Genomic DNA, 27,528 nt, shown 5'->3' with positions numbered 1-27,528 from the left:
AGGAAGGTGATCCTTTCAAAAGTGTTGGGAGGACACACAAACAGGAGATGAAGGTTTGCTATACTGGAACACAGTGACAGCTACCATCACTTGTTTCTCAAACATTCAGACAGTTTGAGAAGTTAGTCATCTCTATAGCCCTCTAAGAACAAGTGCTTTTTATGCTTCTCTTATGTGTGTTTTCCCTTTTCCTGTGTTGCTTTTGGAGATTCCGATTGTATGCTCACAATGGGCAACGTGTGGGGTTAAAAGTCCTTGTTGCAGATGGGAACTAGGCTGATATCAAACTGAGTATTAAACTTACTTAGCTCGGCTACTGACCTTAAAATCATCAAGAAGCTGTGAGCAATTGCTTTTTAATTAAGCAAAATCCCTTTGAACTTCTGTGTTTTTCTTGGCCTTCTAGCAGTAATGTTTACAGGCGCCTTCTTTTTTTTGTTACATTTGTTTTTCTAGGTTAATAATATCTGCTAATCTAAAAGCCAAACAGAGCTCCCTGTTTGTGAGCTGTGCTGCTGTAAAAAAGTGTGCTCTGTTATTTCCCACCGAGTTTGTCTTAAAAATTAGTGATGGAAACAGCTTAGTGAAGGCAAAGATACAGGACAAGTGCACCAGTTGCATGTGCAGATGCAATGGACTTGATTTTAATGAACGTCTTTGTACAAATACATATGAAAAACTCAAACTGCAGTTTTGAAGTTTTCCATTACGGTTCTGTAAAGCCCCGTGTTGGTAGGAGTTTAGATGGGAGATGCCAAGGAAAAGAGGGGTTGTACTGCAGGGTACAAGCTTCTTCCTGTTGAAATGTCCACACAATCTAAAAGAAAATGTCCATTTCTGAGCCAGCTTATGCTTTTGTAGAGTGACAGTGTGGTATGTTTTTATTTTTAACAAGTTTGGTGTTTTTCTAAAGTTTGAAATCTCTTATTGATTAAATGTAATTTAATTTACAGCAGAATATTTCAAAAGGGTGAACTTTCTGCTTTCTAGGCTTCATGTTTTAAAAGTCATAAAATAATATTTTCACTTAAGATGAATGTGCATCCGTTTAGAGAAATAGTAACTCTTCCATCTTACCTTTAATACCAAATATAACTTGCTGTAGCATATCTTATGCATAAAGTACAGTTGTTGCTTGGTCTAATAGGACAGTACTTAAGATTTGGGTTTAAGTTTTTTTCTTCAAGTAGCTTTTTTTTCTTATTTTCAAAACAAAAACACCCCAGTGAAATATGACATGTTCAGTTTCTTTCCTGAATTATAGTGATATTTGTACAATTTAATTGGTTTATATAAACTAAAAATAAAGTTTGTCCTTAGTGAGATAAATTTCTATATCATGTCTGAAATTGATTATTGTTTTTGGTTTGTTTTTTCCAGGACTATTTCCTTAAGGCGTTCCAGTTACTTGTTTTCATGACTTTGAGCCTATTTAATCAGAGATGGAGCAGATGGACTGCAAACCCTACCAGCCACTGTCAAAAGTTAAACATGAAGTGGATCTAACTTACACAAGTTCTTCAGATGAAAGTGAAGATGGGGGAAAGCAAAGGCAATCTTATGACTCTAGAGAAACTCTGAATGAATATAGCCAAGAGCTAAGACTTAACTATAACAGTCATAGCAGAAAAAGAAAAGCCATTGACCAGTCCACACAAGGTAAATAATTTATTTTATCTACTAATTATGGTTATTACTTAATGATTATTTACTATGAAACAGTATCATGTTATCAGCAGATGAGCAAACATTTTGTTCTTAAAGGCTTGTGCTGTCAGCCTGCTTTTCACTTATATTTAAACATACCATAATATAAAAAATTTAGGAAAAAAAATTTCTTTGAAGTAAAATTGCTTTTTTTGGCAGGACAAGCTGAGTGATATTCTGGAAATCATCCCAAGCTAGCTATAGACAAATATATCTTTAGTAGGAGCTACTCGTCTTACTAATGGTCACTGAATATTTATTACCTTTGCATATGTTGGGTGCATTCTGGTATAAAAATCAGTGTTGAGGCTGCAGATTATACCTGCTTGTGCTTATAAAGCCTGTGAATTCATTCAAATGCAACAATTCTCTTGACATTTCTAATCATATCAATAATCAAGTAATTTAAAAGCTGAAGAGAATTAGTGTATTATAAGGAAAAACCTGACAGTTAAGTTTCTATTTTAGCCTTTTGCATGATAAGGACAAAGATTTGAGCACTTATGATAGTTGAGCTAAGGTTAGAAAAAGCTAATCTTTGGTTAGAGATGAAAGCTAAAGACTAAGACTAAAGAAATGGAAGGATTGAGGAGAATTTACTGCAGCATGCCCTGATGGACTTGTGGAAACCCACGTGCTGCATGTACAAAATGGCCTGTCTGCTGCTTTCAGCTCTGTCACAAATTCAGGCAGGATGGTGGGGCAGGAAGAATATTTTTAGGAATCAGAGTGTGTGTCAGAAGCAATGGGAGTCTGTCCCTTTAAAGGTAACAGCAGAGGGGTTCCAGGGGCAATCCCTTCCTGCTCCTCAAGAAGTGGTTGAATTGCATTACAGTGTGGCCAGTGCTTCTCAGCTAAAAATTTTAGTATTTTTAAAAAAAAAACAAACAACTCGTAAGCAAACAAACAAACCAACCCAACCCCCCCCAAAAAAGCCACATCAAAAACCCACATGCACAAAGCAGCCCAGTCCCTCAGTGCATAGCCAGAAAAGCCTTCTCCAATTTTCTGAATATAAAATTAATTTTTTTACAAGAAAATGAAAGAAAAATAAGCTTTTTGAAGATGGAAAATTTGTCTCCTCAGTGAAGTGTAAATTAATGTAAAATTTAGAAAGGCTATGCTACATAACTATTACAACTTTTTTGTATTTTACTGCAGATATTCTGACTCAAGTTACTCTTTTATACTTTCATATACTGAAAGTACCTATAATTCATGGCTGCCAGAGATAGCCTCAATCCATCTGCATATATTCTCTCCCCTCCAAAGAGTTACAAAACTGCAATTTTTGGAAAGAAGAAGTCACACACACAGATTTCAACAAAGTGCTATATAGAAGACTTAGATATGTTTGGGTTTTGTGACTTTATCTTGAACACAGTGTGAGAGTTTGGTTAACTGGGATATATATGGCTGTATTTTTGTACCTAGAGATGGTGTAAATATACTTGCAGATCTACTTAGAGCAACTCCCTCATTGCTTGTCACTGTGGCTGTGAAAGGATAACCTCTGCAGGGACCAGGGCCTTGAAGAGCTCCCTGTTTGCAATGCTTTGTTGTTATTGATATTCATGTCAGCTGTAGCATCACTAGCTTGGGCACATATAAAAGGGTTGCAGTCACACTACTGTAGGCATAAGAAACCAGCCTCTGTCATGTTGAATTTATTCTTCCAGAACATTGCCTCTGAAAGCAATTGCATTAATAATTTTGGCCAAATTAGTGTGCATTTCTGCGAGAAGTTGTCAGGCATGAACTTACCCCACTTATTCAGGACTGACCTGTAAAGAATCAGTGATGTGCTTGTGCAGACCAACAGGTATTTTGCACTCATGTTGTAAGATGAAAAAACAAACAGTAAGTATAGAATTGATCTGTTCATTAAACAATGATTTTTAGGTGCTGTTCTTCAGGTCTAGTACTTGTGTCACTCATGGAGAGTCCGGTGCAAGATGAATTGTGTGTCTGGAGTTACTTAAATCAGAAACTTGCAGTTACCAGACAATTCAAGATTTAACAAATACCACCACAGTTTCAAGCCAAACAAAGTTTTACTGGCCTAACAACTGAATGGGAGCAGATACAAAACTCTCCTGACAAAGTGTCATTGACTAGTAAAGAGTCAGTGCTAAATGCATAATGTGTACATCTGAAAATGCATTCTCTTATTCACTGGAGAGTTCAGAATCCTGCTTGTCTGAAGATATGTAAATCTGCAATATCTCATCCTGGCAAGAAGATTTTATGAAGTAAATTCTTGGCAGACCTGATATCATGCAGTTTGGAGATACTGGCAAACATAGTAAATTAAGTCTTGGAAGAATTGGTAAACACGTTGTTTTTTACTTGAAAGAGATGGGGTAGAATTGGCAGAAGTTGTCAGAAATGTTGCTCTTGCTGGGAAACTCATTGATGGACTTGGCTGTGTGGGGAAAAAAGTTCTCATGGTTGTACTATACATAGATTGCACCTCGAGCTTATTTGTGACGTGTTTACATAATTAGAACTGTTTTCTTCCGCAGTTTTCTCTGTTTCCACTAAAGTAAATGTGAAAGGACCTGTACTCTACAAATACTGGCAATAGAGAAAAGCTTTCTGGCTTTTAGGTTAATTATAGATTTGTAGAAAACATTGGTTTAGAGGAATGAATTCCTGATAGGATAAGCATCTGGGATCGAGTCACTGGCATGATAAAGTTTATTGATCGTTAACAATATGAGCATACGGCAGTAAATTTCTGCTTAGACAAACGTGTATTTCCTGGCAAGATAAATATATTGAACTGCATTATGGGTAAGGCAAAATGGAGTTGTTCCATTGGAGGATCCAACAGCAAATATTTTCTGGTAAATCTGTGTGAGAAAATCATAATTACTAGTATTCTAGGAAATGACATCTTAGAGTGCTTCACAAAGAATTGACCTACTCTGGTTTTAGCCCAAGAAGTAAGGAAAACCTTTTTCTGGACAAAAGCTCCAGAGCGGTGACACAAGTAATGTTTTGTAAAACAGGTATATGAAATTATCTTCAAGAGAGCAACAGATCCAGCTAAATGTTCAAAATCTTCCTCAAATGAACTCTGTTGGCTCCGTAGAGAGGCCTGGGTCACAGTGTGAGAAAACTCTTCTGCCTAAGGCCACTTCTGTCTCATCCTCTCTTTTTAGGCTTACTGCTGTTGTCATCCAATTCTCATTTCTGCCCTCTGTTACATCCTAGCAATGGTGAGGACACAGAGGCAATAGAGATGTTTTAGTGCTGAACAGCACTTTCTTTCCTTAGAAGGGAAAAGCTACATGTGAGGCACAGAAATAGGCGGTCTGTTTTGCTATGCATTAAAGTTCAGCAATTTTCAGCTTACCAGGAAGGAACATTTAAACACATGTAACTCTTAACATCATATGACCGGTCAAAACCAGTTTTACTTATCATCTTAGACATAAATAAAAGGCGTGCTGACAAGCACTGGTAGGAAATTGTCCTGTCAGGAAAATGTCATGGTGGTGTTTTGTCATCTGTGAAGTGGCAAAAGCTTTTTACATAATAACCATATTCTACTCAGGTTCCAGAATTATGTAAATCCACTCAGGGCAGCAGATCTGCTTTGTGTCTGTACCAGGACCATGGAGAGAGTTGAATTTGGTCTGTATGTTGCATGTATTTTTTGTTTCAATTACTTTATTTTTAAATTATGTATAAAGGTAAAAAAGCCTTCTTTAGTTTCACCCCTGAATCTGTTCTGTATAAGACAAGAATAATAATCTAACAAACCACAAATTTGTGGTCTTGTGAGCTCTCCCAGATGAAGCTGATGCCAGCAGAGTGACTGTGATATTTTTTTTAATCGTTTTATTAGAGATTTGGAGCAGTTACCTGGGTGAATTTAGGACTCCACGCTTATAAATTTGCACAGTTAATGAAGGGGAAAATTTTACTGGGAGGCACCCCCAAACTCCTGTTATTAAGAAAGTGGAGCTCAAGTACGATCAGTGGTAACTGTTCTACCCTGATGGAATAGCACTGCCTGCTAGTTACATATTTTGGGGCCATTTATGGCATAAAGACTATCAAAATAAAATGTCTATTTATTGACATGTGAACAGGACAAAGTAAAATGCATTTTTTAGGTTGGCAGCTGGAAGAGAGGTCATTAGTTTTGAGAAAGAGAAGAAAAAGAATGTCAAAAGAGAAAAACTCTCTTAAGAGAACTACTGCTATGCAGCCTTTTAGAAATGTGGTAGTTTGGATTTCTTCAGCAGAGTAGTTATTTACATCTCTCTTGTTCCCTGTGTTTTCTTTATGATGAGATTTTTTGGTTAATGAAGGGATTTTTTTTTAACCTTTAAGCTGAATAATTTGTTTAGAGCTGTACCTTGAACTGTTGTGGAAGGTGATTGTAGCACAGTAGAATGAAGCATTCCTGAGTACTTTAAGAGGAAGGTAGGAACAGATTGATTACAAATGAAACCACTTATTTTTGCAAATAGTTTTTCTTGAAATGCTATAATTTAAGGAAGAAAAATTAAAAGAAAAATAGAAGACTTCTGGTAATGTTCTATTATTAAAATAACAGGGCTAGTATAAAAACTGGTGAGGTATTTTGTATTACTAGAATCTTTTTTCTCTTTTTTTGCAAATGCCAGACACTTAAATTTTAGACTTTTAGTGCTGTTTGCAGCATTATTTTGCCAATTTTAGAAAATCTGAGAACTTGATTTAAGCACGTTTTGTACCTGTACACTTTAGAGCAGAGACTTGAGGCATAATGAAGAAGTGATGTGTGTTTAAGTGCACACAGTTTATCCCTTGTACTATCTCATGAAAGGGACTCAGCTCTCAGTAGAGGGTGATTTAAAGGTCCTTCAGATTTCTGGGCTGTAGACTAGCGGAAGGAAGCGATAGCTAATAAGCTCCATCTCCTGCTGCTGCATGTTACACCATCTGCTCTGAGTGTTTATGAGCTTCATATTGTCCAAAAAAAATACATATGAGGCAAAGTAAAAGACTCCACACTCCTAAAGTTCTAGTGCATTGTCTCTTCCTATATTCCCATACACAAATAGGGGATCCTGGTGTGCTGTGCTTTGTTTGACTGTCTGTGTTCTAATCACGTTGATGTTACTGTCTCCCGGAGAAAAACAGTGCCATGAGCAGTTCCCTGTGGCTTCCTGGACTGAAGCCTTCTGCTCTGTGGGGAGTATCTGCAAACTCTGAGGAAAGGAAAAGCAGCACTTAGGTTCAGACCCCCTCTGGATATTCTTTCTTGATTTGCCAAGTAATTGGAAATTTCTCTCCCTGGAATAACTGGGGTGAGGAAACTGTATGTTTGTGCCTTCATTTAAAATCTCACGGGGCGAATGCTTTTCCTTCCCTTCATCAAATCAAAATACGTGAAGAAACTGAATGTGCAAAGACACTTTTTTTCCCATGAGTGGGTGCTCAGTTCCTAGATTACAAACGTGTTACAAAAGCTTGTAACCTGCTGTCACCATTCCTGTAATGCTGCTTCCAATCCCGTCTTATCATCTCAGTGAAAAAATGCCTTGTATGATCAAAAGTAGTTTCATTCTCATAAGTAATTCTTCTGATTTAAAAAGTGAGTATCCAAGAGAGGGGGAAAAGTGAGGAAAAAAATACAGAGAGAGGAAATAAACTAGAGAAGGATCACAGTGCATTTCAAATACCCTGCTAACAAATCTCATGTAAAGAATAAAAAAAAATTCTCCAAATGTTACACAAGCTTAACAATCCATTTGTCAGTGCACAGATATAAACTATCCTCGTTCCCATTCTCTTCTCTGAACTACCGGTTTTCCTTGGTATCAAATGCCAGAAATCATAGAAATAAAAATCAGAAGGGCAGAGTAACCCAGACAGTGTAACAGAAACCAAGGTGTATGTGGATGCCCAATCCCTGGAAGTGTTCAAGGGCAGGTTGGATGGGGCCCTAAGCAACCTGATCTGGTGGGTGGCTTCTCTGCCCATGGCAGGGGGATTGGAACTAGATGATCTTTAAGGTCTCTTCCAGCCCAAACCATCCTATGATTCTATGAGATATGGCAACCTTTACTGTAACTTGTGCCCAATACCAATGGAATATGTAGAGGAGAGGCTTAAACTTTTGAATTAATGTTTTGGAATTCTATTTGTCAAAACCTGGAATTATAGTTGTTAAATGTTCTTGCTATATTAATAGAGCCTCTTCTGTAACACTTAAAAGTGTCCAAGATGATGTCATAAGTTAAAAGATATGAACAAGTATGAAGACAGAGTGAGGATGTGGGTGTCACAGAGCTTGGGAACCAGACCATGGCTCTGCCCCTGCCCTACAAGCTGTTTTAATATACAGCCTCTTGCTGTGCCTTTCATGTCACTCTTTTCTGAAACAAAGAAGAGCTGTCATTTTCTGGAACTAGAAATCTGGTTTGCTTATCTTCATTTGTAGAGCAGATGCTGAAACAAAATAACATTTATTCCCAGGGTTTCTCATTTATGTATCTGTCAGAAGGTTTTGTACCTCTCAAAATGAAGAACTGTCAAGAAGTAGCTCAGTGAGTCAATGACATTGCTGCATATCCGGGTAAACAGCAGGGTGGGTGTATCCTAACCCATATAGAGGTTGAATTAGTTTTTCTTTGGAGAATAAGACTCAAATACTTCTGACCTAGTATAGGTCTTTATGTGAAATAAATTGCGAATGTCGTTTAAAATCTAAGGTTCTCTTTTCAAAGTTTCCGTTTGGCTGGAAGCTGTTCAAAATCAGTTTCCTGCTGACTGTCACTCATTAGGAATGCTTTGCAACTGGGTGAAGTATCTTTAGCTCAGATGGGAAAAACAGCGTGGAAGAAATAAGGTAATGTTTAACACCAGCAGACCGATTCTTTCACTACCCCCATCCCCTAAGCACCGGTTATATAAGAAACTTGTGAATACTGAGTAAGGTTTAAGTCACTTCCAACTGTAACCTCAGGAAAAATAGTCTGAGGATCTAGAAAAGTCACGTAGCAAAATATAAGCAGTTGCTGTGAAAGTCACCAAGAGATTATAAAGCCAGCGAATTCAAATTATAATGTTAGCACTGTGACTAATGAAATATAAATGCTAAATTTTGTAAAAATCTGTGCTTTATTCAGTATTAATGTTCTGGAATTCATGACAACTATAGAAGTTTTATCTGTAAGAAAGAACATTAGCAACTGGACTATTGTACACAAAAATAGGCTATTACAGAAATCCTGGTCTTTTTCTCTCATAACTGAAAACAGTAGTATCTGAAAAGCTGGGTTTGGTGTTGCCACTGACTTGATGTAAGGTGCTTAGCTCCACACTTGCTTTTTGAACTGCCAAGAAAAACCCAATCATGTGAGCAAGGACTATCACCTTGCTTTACAGGTGATAGGGAGCTGTAGAGGAAGCTGTTGTTAGCTACAGAGAAGCAGCATCAGGTTATGCTGCCCATGGCTTCTGGAAGAAAAAAACATGTGTCTGTTTTTAATACTAATTCTGTGGGCAATTGGTCCTTTGCCTTCACTCGTCATACTACTGTAAATCACAGAATAATATTTGTGTTTTTAACAACAAAGGACTACATTACAAATTATGTATTGTAGCATGTGCCAATACCTAACCTTGAGTAGTGTTTTGTCAGAAGTGTGTAATTAGTGGTTTTGGAAAGGAAATATTTGTAGAATTTATTTGGTTTGTTTGGTTTGCATACAGATTCTCAAAGGATTAATTGAGCTGTTGATTCTAGGGATATGACTCTTCCTGGTATCAGTGAGAATTATGCCTATAGGTGTGAGTTTAAGCTGATACTGTAGTAGCAATTACTTAAATGTTTGCAGTTAATTATTGAATTGTTGGCTATTGATCTGTAGAGTTTCAGTGTTCAAGGATGGATGCTAATAGTTTATTTTTATTGTATGCTTAGAAAACTAATCTGCTTTCAGACAATTGAAAGACAAAACCTTACTTACTGAATTATTTGTCCATCTTTATGACCTCCCTGATGGATCAGACTTTTGAAGATCTCATTGATGCATGTTTTTAAAATATCCCTTGGCTCCTCCCCACGCTTTTACTACTTCAGTGGTACCATCCACTATCAAAGTTTGTCTTGTTTCCCAGGAGAGGGAAGCACAGGGATGAAGATCAGTGGCAACCCTGGTCAGTGGGCTGGGTCAGCCTTGCATGTGACTCTAGAGCAGTCATCCAGGTGGTGATACGTTGTGTGTACCTTTACCACTGCCTTCACCACAGCTTTAGTTCCTGCTGCTCACTTAAATACCACTACTTTGCAGTTAAGGGCTGTCAAAGCTTCACTCCACACTCATTTGGACCCAGAACATGCAGGTGGGTGGTGTCCTTCTTCTTCCATTGTTCTGTGTCCTCTGTCTTCTCAAGTCTTTTATCCCGGGACTGTTTAACTCATTTTTGGTCATAAAAGGAAAGGTCCTTCAAAACAGTCCAGTTTGCTTCTTACATTGCTTTTTTAAGCATCTGAGGATTTTTGGCACACAAACATTTTCTTTCGAGGTTTTTTGGTTCGTTTCGGTTTTTTTTTCATTTATTTGCTGATGACATCTATTGGCAGAAGAAGAAAAAAATATAAAAACTCACTAATGAGATGAAACTCTCCTACTTCACTGTGTGGTGGCTGTTGTGCTTTTGGGGCAGTTCCCAGATGTTCAGATGGCTGGAGGCTTGTGCTGCTCACGAAGAAGTTGGCAGAGGCAAACTGTACCTTTGGAAATGGCTGCCTCTGAAAAATTTTATTTCTTTAAGGAAACAAGATGTTCTGTGACAGGGTAAGATTTTGGAGTTGTGGAGAGAAGGAAGGGGTAGCATTGGATACCTCAATGCTATTTACTGCTTGCAGAGATAGTAGCAGGAATGTATTCCTTGGAGTAGGGATGGGCATACACTCAGAAATAAAAAACCTATTTAGGTAATTTTCAGTTTTGTATTTAGGAACTAATACAGGGAATAGGTCTGTCTGCTGCAGGCTGTTTCTCCAGTTCATGAATTCCTGGCACCTGTGTCATACAGCTGCACCAGACCTCAGTACAAAGCGAGCTGAGTCTGCTTTGGCCAACTTCTCCCTAACATTATTCCCACTCTCCAGTGAAGTATTAGGCAGCCTTGAATTCACCCATGTGATGAATATTCATTTCACAGGTAATTATCGTCATCTCTCAGCAGCTCCACACAAACAAACCAAACTTCTCACGCAACCGGTCATTGCTGTCACTGTTTTGGCAGCATGAAGCTTATGATTCCTCATGCTTTAATAATGCTCCATCATCTGTGCTATCAGATTTGGGTCAAATGATCATGCTGAGGGTTAGAAAACTCTTCCTTCAGACAATGCTTGATGTATTAGGAAAAAAAAAAAAGAGGCATCTGCCACTCATCTTTCCGTGTGCTGATTTAAATCCCTCACCCAAGCTAACAGCACAGTGGACACAAACAAGGTGCTTCTTTGCTGTAACTTGGTGCTCAAGTTTAGATACCTAATATGACCAACTGAGTGTTCAGACATTATATTTCAGTATTTTCAAGTTCTTCTATAAGATTGTACTTACTACAAGAAATGTCAATCCTTAACTTGGATGTGGTAATGGCTTTATTCCGACTGCCAATTGAGTGGAATAATGTTGCTGCAAGTACCTATGTTTCAGTTCAATTTGATGATCTTTTTAGAAGAATTATATGAGTAAAATAAATTTTAATGGCTAATAACACCTACTAAACAATAAAAAATGCTGTTTTCTTTCTGTTCTCTAAGTATTATTATTATTGTTATTATTACTAAAATTAGCAAAAGTTCTAAACAGCTACAATAACCATGGTAAGAGATCAGTCTGTGCCTGGTTAGAGTTCAGTAGCAGATTCTTTGTAAATGAGTTGTTTACTGGTGATGTCTTTGACAACATTCAGCATAATTTCAGTGTTTGTATCATTATTTTTTTAAAAATTAACCTCAAAACATGCTCAACAAATCTTATAATTTCAGCAAACTAGTCTGAGCAAGAAGACAACTGTATTAAAGAGGAAAATACTGACTTGTGACATTTTCTATCCAGTGTCTCTTTAGTTTTTCAGTAGCAGAGCATCAACAGGCTGCTTCTCTTTCAGTGTTTAGTTTTCTGCCCTGGTCTCTGTCTGTTCCATAGCCCTGTCCCTGTGCATTATCCATTCCTTATTTTGAACTTAAGTAAAGCAGGGAGATGTGGGAAGGGGACAGCAATGAGAGAGGTACATACTCTTTTAAATCTGTATGTTGTTAAGATGGTCCAATTAAGTACTTTTTATTAGCCTGGTGAAAATAGTTCTTTGTCCTCTGTTCACTTTCTCCACTGCTACATGGCATCTCACTGTTCATCCTTCTTGGTTTTGAGTTATTCTCATGTTCAGACCCCCTGAGCCCAAGCCCAACCTGCCCTCCTTTCTAGCATTGAAAAATGTCTGTTCCTGATTCAGTGCTCAGTTCTTGCTGTGTCCACTGAAATAAGACTCGGACTGGTTTATCAGAGCTCTCTCTGATTAGAGTCAAGTCAGAGAGGCTGTTGCTATGTTTTTAAAGATAAGTGGTTTAAGCTTCTATGACCAAGTGTTTTGGTGTTTTTCACTTATAACCACTTCTGGATGTGCTGCTTGCATCCTTTGCCAGTTGTCCTGATCAGCTGTGCTGTTTATTTCCCATTTGCTGTATCACTGCTGTGTCTAATATTGGACACAGTACGAGATGGTGCAGCTCAGGAAATGGTGAAGCAGCTGGTAGGGAAATGAGACAATACCAAATGGAGAATAATGTGAAAAAAGGCGAAATCCACATGTGACTTTTACACTCTATGGGGAACTGAAGACTCTGCACTCAGCAGGTTTGCATGAAACAAATTTAATAGGAAGAAACAATGGAAAAGGTTTTTAAGGTCTGTTTAACACATAGAGCTGTCTGCTAGAAGAAACCTTTTCACAAAAGGATACTTAAGCATTTCCCTTTTTTAATCTGCAAAAAAGATCCATACAAAACTGGATATTAGCTTGTGTTTTTTTTCTGATAGATTATTTTCCCTGTAAAATAGTTCACACTGAAGGAAAAATAGGCATTTCGTTCTGTAGACTATCCCCAAGTCTCTCTAGACTGCAGTATTTACTGCAAAGGGAATTTTCTATATGTGTTAAAATTGTGAAGTTTATAGTTACATGTTTTAAGTCTTTTAGTTTTGGAGTTTTTTTCCCCTCCTTAATATAGTGAGTGCACGTGTGACCTGTGGTTGACAGTAGATGAAATAGTTGCTGCTACAGTCCTTTGAGAACAGCCAACAGTAGAGCTAAAGTGTTTTTGTAGAATAAAACTGAAAGAATTGAGACACTGAATGCTCCTATAAGCATCCCTGTTGTTAGATCCTCAGCATGATTCAGAATTGCTCAGGTGCAGGAAATGGCTGCCTTCTTCCTCTCAAAACACCTGTCCCCATGGTGTGCATTAAAGCACGTGAAGGTTATCTCAGACAAAGGTGTATATTGCATTTTTTCCTGGTTAGCTGTGGCCCTAGTGTTTGAATTCTGCACAGATTCTTTTCGCAGTACATATAAATGTCGTTGAACATGATTTAATACACAATTGCTCTCATTTTTGCTTGAATCTGGTATTTCCCTGGAGTATCTGTTTTCAGTTCTTTCTCCCTTATGTGTGCCTTTTCTGATCATGGCTTAATTACATTTTAAGTGCCTTCTGTGTTACTGTCTCCACCGCCTCAATTAGTTCACCTCCAACTGTGTGAATTTTTTAATAAGGAGGCACAAAGTATTTCTGGCAATACAGGGTGTGAGCTTTGCTTATCTGCCTATGGCAAGCTTTCCTTCAGGGCATGGCAGACTTTACAGAGCCACTGTGGGCTGATCTGTTAGTGCCGTTTGCGTTTGATTTATTTTCTTTGGGTTAGAGTACTCTCAGCTGCTGTGGAGGCTTCTCTGACTCTTCCCAGGCATCCTTGATCGAGCACCTTTGCAGAGCCAGGAGTTACGGAGAGCTCGCAGGCTTTCAGTTGCCCACGGCTGTAGAATGCAAGGTATGTTAGCTCTGAAGAAGGTTATTGGTGTGCATCTTCTATTCCACAAATGACTCCAAGGCAGATGCTAAAAAACTTGAGAAGCAGTTTTTTTCTGGGGAATGCTAATACTGTGGGCAATTCCTCCTGTGGTTTTCAGTCTGTTAAGATCCAAACAAATGATTTTACTTTCTGATTTCCTTTTTCAGGATTCATCTAAGAAAGTTGGTAAAAATTGGCAGCTCTCTCACGTTGGGTAGTCAGCCTCCCAACCATCTTTATACACATTAGCAATACATATGTCTCCATTTATTTGATGATGAAGGGGTTTGGGGTTTAGCTGTGGATAGTCAACATTACCTGTGATTTGCATTAGAAAGAACAGGTGCCTGCCTGCTAATTTTCAACAGCAAGTAATCACATTTTAATACCAGTCAGTGACTTGTTATTTCCCAGCTATCAATTACATGGCTGTGTCTGTGTAAAAGATAAAAATACTGTGTGATTAAATCACAGGCTGGAGGTTTCAAAGTCAGGAACTAGAATAGCTGCTAAAATGAGTATCACATATCTAAATAAGCAACTTAGTATTTTGAAACAATTAGAACTCTCATTAAGAAAAAGCAAGGAAATTGAAGAGGTGTAGAGCTGAAAAAATTGTAGCCAAGCACTCCTAAAAATATTGGAGTTGTTTCATCATGTAGTGACTGTGTTCCTAAAGTTTGGAAAAATTTCAATGACAGATCATGGGATCTCACAGCTCTTGTTTATACAATGAAAATGTTCAGAGGTCTTTTGATTTGGTGGGCTTTGGAATTTTCATACTTAGTTCCTTTAGGTGCAACACTGGAATGACAGTTGTACTTCCCTCTTTGGGAGCTCTACATCAAATCTTGAGATGGAAAATCTTGTAGATACTGTATTGTGTGCTTAGGAACTTTATTATCTGACACAATTGTCTCAGATTTTCGTCTTTCCTTGGTAACCATGATGTGCATTTTAGGTTAAAATATGTTTTAAGATGTGTTTCTTTAACTTAAATAGCAACGATGTTGTGTGATAGTGGTGTAAGAAATACCACAGTGTATTTTCTGGGCATGCACATTTGGAATGATGCCAAAAATTGGAAAATCCAATACAGGTCTTGCAAGGAAATTAGTTAACCAGTTGAAAAAAGTTACTGTGATTGTAGGTGTAAAAAATATGATATGCAAACCCAATGATTTTCATTCAATTGTTTTAATATTACTTAAAATGCAGCAGAGCTGACCTTTAAGTTTGAACTGCTGTTATTGACATTTCTTTGGTAAACAGGACACCTGAGGAAAGAAGAGAGCAGAAGTGGTCAGAATTCTTTGAAGGCAGTTAAATCTCCCATTTCTTGATCAGATGGAACATTTGATGACAAACCCCTCAAGAGTTTTTTGGGGGAGGAGGGATTTTTGACTGACAATTTGTATCCCCAGTTGGCTAATCAAAGGGAACGGACGTGCCAAGTTGTCTTTCATGTTCTCATTGGTGTCAGATTGGCAGTGGGATGTAATTGGATGTGAATGGAAGTACTGAAGAGCTGGTGCACATGCTCATGCTTTCTCTTCCTTCTTCCAAGATTAATCTGAAGGGTGTACTTGCTGGACTAAATTTAGCAGTTCAGTCTAAATTAAAGAATACACTGCTTTCATAGTAGATGTTAATTTATTAAGATCATGATCCCTGTGTGTAAATTTTTGCATGATCTGGAAAAAAGAAAAGAGAAAAAAGAAGTGCAAATACTTACTCCTCTAATCTGAAATAAGTCAAAGTCAAACTGTTTTGCTGTCCTAAGCTCTAACAGAGGACATCTTTGAGTTGATTTGAGCTTTTTTTTCCAGTGGAAAAGGTGATTGCATACTAAAAAGTGGTGACTAAATTTATGGAGAAAAGTGAAAAATCAATTAATGGGTTGGATTTTCAAAATCACAGAATAAAGTTGGATTTTCAGTTTTATTGTTGGGGCCTAACCCGGTGTCTTTTGAAAACCTCACCTAAGAGATGGCTTTAAAATGCTTCATAACACTCTGTGTTCCACGTTAGTGGTGTGGTCAGCAGTCATTGCTCTGTAGGAGGTCTCTGATATGCTTCATTAAGAACTCTGGTCACCCTGATCTAACTTGACCCTCTTTTGAGCCCGAGGATGGGCTGTTGATGCCCAAAACTGTTTCCAATTTCAGTTATTTAAAGGACTGTTCTCCTGGTCTGTACTGGTTTTGTTCTGCACGCACACACACAAAAGGTGTTCCTGGTGACTGCCTGTGCGTCACCCCTTCCTTTAAGGGATTTTACCTCTAGGTCCTTAGACCTCTCTGTGACATCTGCTCCTTTGCAAATACTTTTTCCTAATTTTCAGCATTTTTAACAGTCACCAGGAAGGTGAAGAAGTGCGACTTGGTCAGTGCAGCCCTGCTGAAACCTTCTTCTCGTTTGTGCTGTTCCCTGTCTGAAATAATTCATTCACTGAGCATTCACTGAAACGGGCACAGGGGGATCAAAACCACCTTCCTCTGCATCCATTTACTGTCTGCCTTCCACTCATGTCACTTCAGAGGAGGATGGCTGGTAATATACCCTTGATACTCTCTTAAGCTACTTTAAAGTTCTATTAGAGCTTCGTAGTTTCTGGTGAAAGTTAAGGTGAGGAGCTGAGTTACTCTGATCATTCTTTTTGAGCAGCACCTGTGATCTGAGTGCCTTGGGTCTGTTGAATAGTCCATCAGTAAAGGAGAACATTTCTAGTAAATCTCTGTTGATAGCAACTTTCTAAAAGTCTTCCTGTCATCACAAAGTTATGCACTTGGCAAATGCTTACTCTGAGACAGTCACAGTGACCTAAAGCCTAAGTGCTGCCTTCTCTACCTTTAATTTTGAAAATTTAATCAGAAGAAGAAAGGATACATTATCTATTGCTTCCCTCAAAGACATTCACAAATGCCAAAACCTGTAATAGAAAAATTATTTCAGAGCCAAGGAACCTTTAAAATTCTTGAAAGAAAATTGGAATGCTTTTCTCTTAGAGTTTTTGGAAACAGAAAATCTTTTTCCTTGAAAATTCTTCATTTCTTAATACATTTTTGCATATGGAGAATGAAATTGTAAGTGAATATATTGTAAGACAAGCTTTTCCAAACTCAATTTCACCTGTAGCATTAGAGGAATTTAATTTATCCTTAGAAATTATATTGAGGTTCTTTCTCATCTGTGATAATTGTATTTTTTTCCCTCTTGTCTTTAATAGGGTAGAGTTAGTGTGGTCATTATTTGAGATTAAGCTGGTTTCCTTTATGAGAAATTTAGGTTAAATGCTAATGCCTGGCATTTGCTATGGTTTTATAACTCTAAAATTCATTAAAAGGGAGATATTTATGAGTACCTGCAATAGAAATTTCTCTTTAACAGAATCCTGTGAATGAAAGTACTTTACCTCGTAAAGCCATGCTTTTGGAATAGGAGACTATAGTCAGCAATATTTAAGATGTATTTGAACTTCAAGGATTAAATTCCTACTCAGTCTCATACTGAGAGTGTTTCTTCCTAAATTAAAGTGAGACCCACATTGTAGCTCCAAAAGCCTCCTCTGGCATCTTGTTAGTTAAAAAACTCTTTAAAAATAAAATGTTTAACATTAAAAATTTGATCTCTAAAAAGAATATTCTGCTTCTAAGGAGAGAGAAAGTTTATCTACATCCTTACAGGATCAGGATAATTTCTGTGCAGAATTTAAGAAGTACATTCCTTATTCATGTTGATTTTAATAGTAATAAAAATTAGTATCTTAGGACTCCAGGAGCATATTTAAAATTAGGTTCAGTCTCCTCCTGTCCTCTTTCTTTAAGCTTGAAGAATTATTCTGAAGAAAAGACTAGAAAGTTTTTTGCCATGAGGCATGGGTAGGAATCTCATCCTCTGGTTCCTCTGGGGAAGGACCTGAGGAATAAAGATTTCTTTCTTCCTTATAAATTTAACAAGCCAAAGAGTTTCCTGAAAGTGCATCTTCCTTTCCTGATCCCTTAGCTGCCTAATCTGCAAATTTCATGAACTCAGTGTTGTAGCAGACTCCGATTCCTCTTTTATTCCTTCTTTATTTGCTATTACTGTTACTTTTAACTTTCTATTATCTCTCGTGGTAGCTGGAGATTAATGTAAGAAAGTGAGCAACATAAATAAGGGAATGCATGGAAAGGTTGAAATATAGCAAAGAAAAACATGTACAATAAAATGCATTTTCTATACAAGTATAAAAATTCAAATGGTATCTTTTATGTGCTTCTTATTTATGTGTAATATGTATATCTTTTTTTAATTAAAATAAATGCAACTAAAATTCAGGTTTAGGTTGTGGTAATAATGTAATTTGTTATAAACATGAGGTTTATAAAGCAAATTCATAGTCAGTGTAATGGACTTTTCCAAATTTATTGATTTTTTATTTCTTCCTTAATCATTTTCTTAGGTGTGGTTACTGGAACTTAATATCTTTGAATTATATTGTCCTAGGAATGATGTGGCATGTTCTCTACATGGAAACGAGTAAGATCTTTGACTAAATGAAATGTGAATACACAAAAGTATTCAAAAATTTATGTAGTGGGTTGTGTTACACGAATGCCTTTAGGAAGTAGCTTAAGATCTTTGCCCATTTAATTCTCAAGTCCAGTGTGCAGCCAGTAAACCACAGTCCTCAGGTGAGAAATGAGAAATTTTAAGGACCGTTGAACACACTGAGTTTAGCAGTGCTCAATAGCCCTCAAAATTTCTAATTTAGGAGGATGCATATGTATTGCTTCCAAAAATGAACACGATCTTCACTTTCCCCATTTACATTTCTTCCTTACTTCTTCTCTCCCTCCCTGTATCTCTCTGAGTCTCCTGTACCACGAGTAGCTGGTCTGCCCTTCCTCTCATTTTGAACCACGAAAGATGCACTTGCTGATTAACCCACTGGAGTAAGTTCAGTGTGCAAAAGCATACATAAAGTTGTGGTGTAACACTAGAAAATCCCAAGCCCTACAACAACCTCAAAGCTACATGCTTGGGGTGTCTTTTTCCACTGCATTCCCATTATCACTCCCTCAAACACAAGCATAAACACGACACTATTCAGGTTAATGTATATTATTTGCCTTTCTGGAGTCCCTTCCATTATTGTTCTGCTCCCCAGACTCTGGTATTCCCAGTGTTCTCAAATAACCTCCAGTCTGAAAGAGAAGACTGGGCCAAAATATGTACCATGGATTTAAACTTCCAAGACATCAATATTTTCTCCTTGCCTTTGAGCTACTTATGCTCTTTTGTAATTTTACATTTGCAGAAAGAACAATTTGTATTTTTTCATCCAGAGAATTGACTTGGTCTGTGTTTGGTCAGGGAACATCCTCAGAGTAAGAACCACCTCATAGCAAGAGTCAAGAATAAAATAAATTTGTGAATCAATGATATTTAAGGAGACTTTTAAAATCAATAAGGTACAATTGCTTAATTATATGATAGGGCTCATAAAAGGCACATAATAGCAACATGTCAAACTATTGCAGATTATAAATAGATTACATTTTCCTGTAAGCTCTTTCTCTAGTTGAACACATAAGTCAATTAAGTAATTTAAATAAGTATTATTTGTCATTCTGCTGTTAATACAAAATAACATTTCTCCATAAGGGAATAGGAAAATTTGAATCAAGGTTCCTTGTGCTCATCTCTGTTTGTAAATTAGTTTTATGTTTCTTTTCTCTACTTTGTTTCGATAGTCTTATCTTTAAATATTTCTTTATTGAAATAAATGTTAGTTAATTGGTTGAAATTAGCAAAATTCTTGGCAAATGGCAACAGTGAGGAAATTCCACAACCCATGCAAGGCCATTAAGCTTGCAGAAATATTAGGTTGGAGAGAAGGACCTCCATGGTCTTTCACTTGGGTAATTTATTTTTTTTTTACCTGTTTCAGAAAAACTAAAAGAGTTGTGGAAAGAGTAGCTGGCACACAGTTATTCCTGGCCATACAAAAGATCTAACTCAGAAGATGTACTGGAATAAATACTTTATATATGCATGAAAATAATAACTTTAGGTTTTTAACTGTCCTGCTGGCTAAGCTGATACTGTAATAAATAAATACTTGGTGAATGTATGTGGAGTTTTCAGTAGCTCTTTGTCAGTGAGCAGAGTTGGAGCCATATTAAGACCTGTCTGCCTGGTCAGCTGCTGAATGCTCCTATCAACATGAGTGCCTTAAAAAGCAGGGACACCATTGCCCAGTGAGGTCACACTCCTCTTTAGCTGCTTGTTTCTGAACATTTATTTTTGTAGGAAAATTAAGTTTTGAGGTAGAAATTGAAATGCTGATTTATTTTTTTAACACACACAGCCTGCTTTCCTTTTCTTGATTGGTAGATATATTTCCTCATATGTTACTTTTGAAAAAAAAATATCAGTGCAGGATAAAGTACTTGTATTTTTAACAGTTTCATTGCAACAGGCTCCATAAGAGTCCAGAGGTGAAAATCCTTTTATCGTAAGTGCAACCTTTTTTTCTCTGTCCACAGTTCATGCAAAAACTTGAATTCCATATTAATGTTCTATTATTTCTCTTGTGACTACGTCTTTGTGGTAATACTAAATCTACCATAAATCTACTTGAACTTTATCTCCTTGTGGAAATATATAGTATTTTAGGTAACAAAGTTAGATATGCAGATGAAAAGCAGCCACTTTTGGCATTCTAAGTGCTTTTCAGAAAATGGATCCCGTGGGAGTTAAAATACTGCAAATGCTTGTATACTTAAGAAATAGACCATTAAGGCAATATATTGTGTTAGTCTTCAGTTGAACATGAGTTATAGTATAAAAAGTCACTTTTTTTTGCTACACACACACACAAAAAAATGAATTAACATGTAGACAGAAGGGTAAATTCTGTCCATCTTAAACACATGTAATCTAATTAGCATTTGTGGGATTTACTGGGATGAATTCTCCCCTTGGCATATGCAATTGCCAACAGGGAGAATGTGGGCTGTAGACTGCTAAGGGCAGACATCTGCCTGGAGGGACATCCATGAGATTAATGCCTACATCCTTGCCCCCTGAGGAACTTACATCAGCTGACATGGTCCATGAAGTTATGAGAAAATTTTTAATTATGGAGAAGTTCCTCAGATGGTGAAAATAAGTAGAAATCTGCTTTGAAGGGGAAGGAGGTTCAGATGATATTTCTTGAAATCCCAAAGTGATTTAATTGACAGAGACGTGCTCTAGGAATCCTGCATTGCTGTGGAACTTTACAGTTATCTAAGTTAAAACTAGAACTAATACTGCTTTCTGAAAGAATTGAAATAAAAAGTTATGGGGCAGTTTCATTAGAGGTTATTTCTGCAGCGTGGACCTCAAAATTGAGACCAATATTAAGGCTGATAATTAATCCTGTTAGTTCTCTTATTTCATGTAGAAAGAACTCAGTGTATTTTTCAATATGAATTGTTCTTGATTGGCTGCACCTCCCCATTAGAGCTTGTGAGAAGCACTGAAGACCTACCAGTGCTTTTAAACACACCTGTCCAAGTGTATGGCCCTAACTTACTTTACTTCAATGTTATATGTTTTTAGCACCGAAATCTTCATTTTCTTTGATAATGTACTTTTTTAATGACAGTACACATTTAGTCCTCTTTTTTGTGTCATCTGCTAAAGCAGATGTGTTATGATGTGTTAAATAGTATACGTTTTTGATGGAGTGGACAGTCTGGGCTGGAGCCCTGCATGTGACAAGCTACCTCATTGCTTATTGGGAGCTACTTTTGAATTTGCCAAAGAAAAAATAAGAATTGGTGTGCACCATTTGGACCAGTGTTTTTTCATAAAGGTGATTTTATTCATTTAATACTGTCAAAATGAAAGTAGAAGTAAGTGTAGTGCTGTTGGGATGTTTAAGTGTTGAGCATCAATATCTGCCCTCTTTGTGTCATACAAAGATTTGGTCCATGCTGTCTGATTAAAACAGTTTTGTTCGTTTGTTGTGTTCGTAACACATAATCAAAATGATACTTAAAAGTAGGGCATTGTATGAGCAACACTATACTTACAGTACTTTGCTTTCTGCAAAATTGCCTCTCTGTGTCCCATGCCCCATGAGTTTTGAAAATCTCAGAAAAACAGGTTTTCTCTGAAGACAAAATGTTTTGTGTTTTGTATCTTAGTCAGACAGGAAGGAGAGGTTTTTTTCCAGAGGGTCTTACAGGTTTCAGAGTCTCACATGCATCTGGGTAGGATTGAGAACCAGTAGTGTCCACTCTCACCTTCCATTTTTGTCTACAAGTACTGCCATGAAATACTTTTCCTCCTTCCTTCTGCCAATCAACCAAGTGCCAGTTTTAAACAGGCCCCAGAGAGCACAAAGAACTCTGTGTTGTAAGGTAGACAAAGTTCAAATGCCAAATATTCACTCTACTGCAGAAACTACTTCTTTGCAGCATCGTGGCTGTTTTCTCTTGACCATCCCCATCAAATCTTGGAGTCACACTCAGTGCATCTGAGAGACTTGGGGAACAGGGCTCGTGGAGGTGGCACGTGTCTCAGCTTCTCAGATGTGGGACTGAGACCGTGTCCTCCTCCTATGAACAAGGGGAAGAGATCAGAGTGGTGATGGAGCACCTGAGGTGCCCCCACAGCTGCCTTGCTGCTCTGAAAGGAGCAGGAACAGGGATGGCTGGTGCTGCTGGGATGGGCCACCCAATGCAGTGACAATACCAGGGCAACAGGTGACCTTTCAGGACTCTCACATAGGAAAGTGAGGCCGTGGCCACTCCTGTTTGCTGCTCACCTTCTTCCCCTGCCCTCCAGAAAATTGGTTGCCATTTCCTGAGCTGAAAGCCAACCCATATGGGCTGTCACTACAGCCAAGACCTTCAGGAATGTTTTGATGGCAAAGGAAAGATATGTAGAGACAGATGACTTATAAATTAAACCACCTCAGGATATTGTAGCTTAGCATTTGGTTTGTAGATTTGGGTTGATACCTTCAAGAAAATACCAGGGCTTTCTGTTATTTCAGAGAGAGTACTTAAAGTAAGATTCATTCCTCTCACTGGCTGGTAAGTGGATTAGTTTGGCAAATTAAAGCTTTAGTTAGGATGACGGTAGAAGAGCGTATTTGTCCTCAGTCTCTGTCAATGACTCTCGTGTCTAATGTTTCTTTTCCAGAAATTGAAAGAATACTGTATGCATATTTGATATTGTATTTAGTCTCTCAAGATGGCATCCCAGGTCTGATGTTCAATTAGGGAGTGCAGTTCTGTAATCCTTATTTAATTAGAACTCCTTGTCATACTCCCTGGGAGTTGCATTTGTAATTGGATTCTCACAAGTGAGAATATGCAGAGGCTACCTCAAAGGAAAGTCGTAATTTGCTGATGTGTGTTACTTACCTGTAGTTCTTCGAGAATGTTTCCTCTGCATATTCACATTATGGGTCCTGTCCACCTTCTGTTTGTCCTCGGATTTCTGCTGCTCTACAGTTGCCGTGTTTTCTAAGAATAACTGTAGTATAGAGCACTGTACAACTCTAAAATCTCTGATCACTTGGTGTCAGGAGATGGCACTTGTACAGTCCTAGTAGTCACTGCTCTTCTAGGAAGTTCCTGTAGGCCACCAGCACTGGAGAACCAAAACCCACTGGTGTGAATATGCAAGGACAGCACTCTCAAAGAGCGAGCCAATGGTAAGTACCCTTTCTTTGTCTTCTGTGATTAACCAAATATTTCAAAATTTATTTTGTAAGTTTCCTATTTGCAAATTTGCTCCACTTTCCCTATAATAAAAACATACTGAGATTAATTTTAGAGCTGTTGCCTTTCTGGCTAAACCCAAGAAAGTATCTGTATTTGCAGATACTCACTCCGGTTGTAAATTGATGTACAACTATCAGCGTGTGGGTGTGTACACGTTTGAGCTATGATACATATTTCTCTCAGACAAAAAGGTACAATTACAGTGCAGTATTATCTATTTTACAATTGCCCTCTTCTAGTTATTATAGTTATAGTAGATTAGATAGCAGAGTGAGTCACTGACCAAAAAAAGTCTTCAAATAGTATTAACAACATTAATTCTCGAAACGGATTCTCCAAAAGAAAATCAAAGTTGTGATGCTTTTCACTGCTAAATTTTTTTTCTGAACTTTTGTTTCTTTACAGACATGGAATTCTGTGAGACTCCCCATATTCTCTGCTCTGGCTATCAGACTGATTTACATGGTGTAGCTGAGCACAGTTACCCGCTAGAGGTGGGCTCAGATGTGGAGACCGAAACAGAAGGTGGTGCCTCCCCGGATCATGCCCTGAGGATGTGGATGAGGGGGATCAAGTCGGAACACAGCTCCTGCTTGTCAAGCCGGGCAAACTCAGCGCTGTCCCTCACTGACACTGACCATGAAAGGAAGTCTGATGGGGAGAATGGTAATAAAGAAATGCGTCTAATGTACTCAGTAGAAGTAGTAATTTATTGAAAACTTTCTTCTACCCCTCTTATTTTCCTTTTTTCTTTTTTTTTCCTGTTCCTTTTTAGATCTCTTTATTATATGTAAAGTGAAGGGATTGTTTGGGGAGTGTATTGTATTTATAGCGTAGACAGAAAATAAGACCAAAAAAATGAAACGTTTTTGTTAAAACATCGTTCTTCTAGAGACTACTTTCCCACATTCTTCATTTTTATATCAAATGATATTTATCATTTTAATTTGGTAGCCTATGAATTAGGTTCTAAAATAAATCCATATATGTACATTTATATCACATTTTGCACAGAATTGTTCCCACATGTTTTGGCTTCTGGGCATAGCTTTAAGACTTCAACCAGGTGACTTGAGAGGCAACCTGGAGTCCTAACTGCTCTATTTACCTCTAATTTTGTGCTAAACCTCAAGACATGCCTTTATTAGTAGGACAGATTGAACAGATCTTTGTCATATTTCACTTCTATATTTCTCTACATATGGAGAGTGAGCTTCTGGGTCATGTGGGTGGTTTTTGGGTGGGGTGCCTTTTTTGGGGGGATGTTTTTTAGATATTCATTCTCTTTCAGGATCTCTTTGTATGATTTAGTGTGTCACAGAAAGGGAAAATGTGTATTTAATTAAATAACATGTGGGGAATTAATATTTTTTTCTATCTCGGCATCAAAATTGATTACAACCTACTCTGTTTCCTTAAGGAGTGTAGTAAGTAAACAAATATATCATGCTTAACATCAGCAAGCTTAGCTGGTATTTTAATTTCTGTTTATTAACTGCATGTTATGGCAGGTCTAAGTGTTATTTTATATGTTTTTTTAAGTGGATAAGAAATAGAGGAATCAGTAAAAGTGGCAGATTGACACTTCAGTGTTGACAGTGATACATTTTAGTAGCATTATAGTCATAAGATGAAAGAGTTCAGCTATAAATGTCATTTCTATAGTTATGTGTTTGAATTTGTCAAATACAAAGCTGGTAATTATAATTTCATCTGAATGTCTGTCAGTATCAATGATAATGTCCAACATAGGCTTGAAGACATTAGATTATGTGCATGAGTTTGAAAAAAAAGGTTTTACTGCTCAGCTTGTTTTTAATTAAATATGCCTTTGAGGATTAAGCATTCTGTGCTATCACATGGTATTGTGTCCTTAGAATCACGTAGTTTTCAGATGCCACCCCATTTCCAACATGTAATGGATGCCTTTCTTCTGCCTTCCTGCTTCTGCCACATCCTCTGTGGGAATCCATCCTCTGTGGAGTGTCATTGCTGAGGGTGTTTTTGTTTGGGGTTGAAGGGGAGGAGTATTTGGGTATTTTCCGAAGAGATTGGGTTTTCAATGGTGGCTGAAGGAATTGAATCTGGTCTGCCTGGCATTGGTTGGCCCTTAACTATGAAAATGGTTAAAAGGGAATGCTGCATGAGAAAGTAATGTGTGTACTTGTGTCATTCAGATTAAAAAATACACATTATGTTTTAAGATGCTGGGAAGTGGATGTATTGAAAGCAAATTAGGCATAAAACTGAATTATGTATTTCAGTCTGGAATGCAGTGGTGCAGCTGGGTGTTGATGTTTTGCTATCCATGCAAGTTGCACTAAGTAAGTAATCTTCTGTAGATTAGAATTACAGTAAGTAGCAAAAGAAATACTTTTACCACCTTCATCATCCTACATGAATGTGTCAGAAACCATGGGTTAAGTGTCATTAAGGTAGGGACACACAGTCACTGTGGTTCACCAACAAAGAATGGAGTGATTTCTTCTAAAGGTTTGTCTCTGAGAATGATTTTATTCAATTTAAACTAATTTTCTGCATGGTGTAGACAGAGTATTCTTTTTGCATGTGGCTTTAATACTTCATTCCTTTTAAGCTTTATAACAATTTTTTAATCAGGGATTTGTGCTTGAAGTACCTGAGTACCAATTTTAACTAAATAGTTAGGAGAGGAAAATGAGGGAGAGAGTAAGTTGGAAGAGAGACAAACTGAGAACCCAAATTCACTTGAACTCTTTAGGTGTCTTAAGGCAGGGCCAACAAAATAGGTATCAGTGTTTCCTGTGGCATTGAGTCCTTATAAAAATTACAGTCTTCAAAGTTAATATGTGGATAAATTTGAAGACAATGGTTCAAGCTATATTCATTTGTTCACAGGTAAGTTCATAGTGAAGATTCCTGATCCGGAGAACAGTGTATTTTCCATCTGGGTTGACACTCAGTAACAAAGCACTCTTTGAATATAGAAGTTCACAAATCTCTACTTGAATTATGTCATAGATGGCACATCTTCCTGTTTCTGTGCTGTTGTTTGTGCCAGGGGTTTTATTGGAGGACCACAAGTGTTGCATTTATCCTTTCAGTTCCTGCCATGGAACTGTATTTTTTTTGTGCCAGTCAGTAACTTCTCTGTGAAAGTTACTCTGTGGAGAAATCCGAGTGCATAAGTTCTGTTGCTGGAAGTACATGAAATGTTCGTTTCCACGATACTGTCTAATTGCTGGAAAAATATTTAGCAATTCTGGCTTTCAGGGGTTCGACCAAATGGCTTGTGAACACAGCTATTTGTAACTGGAGTAAAGTTAATGAGTTGTTGCATCGTTTGAGAAAACTAATTGCTATTGTTGTCTGTATTTTGAAACGGTCAGGTGGGTTTTGGTTTGGGGTTTATTTCTTTCTTCCTCTATGAGCACAATTTTGCTACGAATGAAGAACAGATATTTTTGTGATAACATTGGGATAACTAAGTATGTGGACTCCAGTAGACCTGCTTTAAAGACAGCTTTTTGCTGTCTTTATCTGAAGCTAATGTATTTTTTTTTAAATTTCATTCTTTTCAGCTATTTTTTGGCATTCTCAGTCATTCTAAGCTCTAATTGGAAGTTCCGTGACACAGGATATATACTTCTCTGTGTATTCTGGGTAGCCCAATTTGAGAATGTATTTGAGCATTGTTTTCCTTCATAGACACACCAACTCTGTCATAATCACTGTTTAAACGTACTTGAGTTGTTTTGGCAGCACTGAACAGATTGTATGAAACACCAACATTCCCATTTAGTGTTGTCAACGTTAATGGCAACTAATAATAGCCTATTAGTGCTCAAACTGCCTTCAGCTTTGCCTGAGGCTAAGCAAAATATAAATTAACTGCACAAAATGAATGACCAATTTCTTTGGGATCATTGCTTATCTCTGACATAGTATAAATAGCTCTATTTAAACATGAG

At 37.5% G+C, this 27,528-nt stretch overlaps 1 protein-coding gene across 2 annotated transcripts in view; it reads left to right on the top strand.

Annotated features, from left to right (window-relative positions):
• Positions 1–27,528, top strand: part of TENM1 (teneurin transmembrane protein 1) — a 761,525-nt gene that overhangs the window by 528,659 nt on the left and 205,338 nt on the right. For both annotated transcript variants that reach the window (XM_027645293.1, XM_027645294.1), the window contains 2 exons: positions 1,381–1,659; positions 23,984–24,244. In XM_027645293.1, coding sequence (XP_027501094.1) covers positions 1,443–1,659; positions 23,984–24,244 — 478 coding nt within the window. In that variant the 5' untranslated portion in view covers positions 1,381–1,442. The remainder of the gene's footprint in view (positions 1–1,380; positions 1,660–23,983; positions 24,245–27,528) is intronic.

The sequence above is a fragment of the Corapipo altera genome, unplaced genomic scaffold (assembly GCF_003945725.1).
Source record: "Corapipo altera isolate COAL_440 unplaced genomic scaffold, ASM394572v1 65, whole genome shotgun sequence".
NCBI lineage: Eukaryota > Metazoa > Chordata > Aves > Passeriformes > Pipridae > Corapipo > Corapipo altera.
This window is presented reverse-complemented; position numbering and strand designations above follow the sequence as displayed.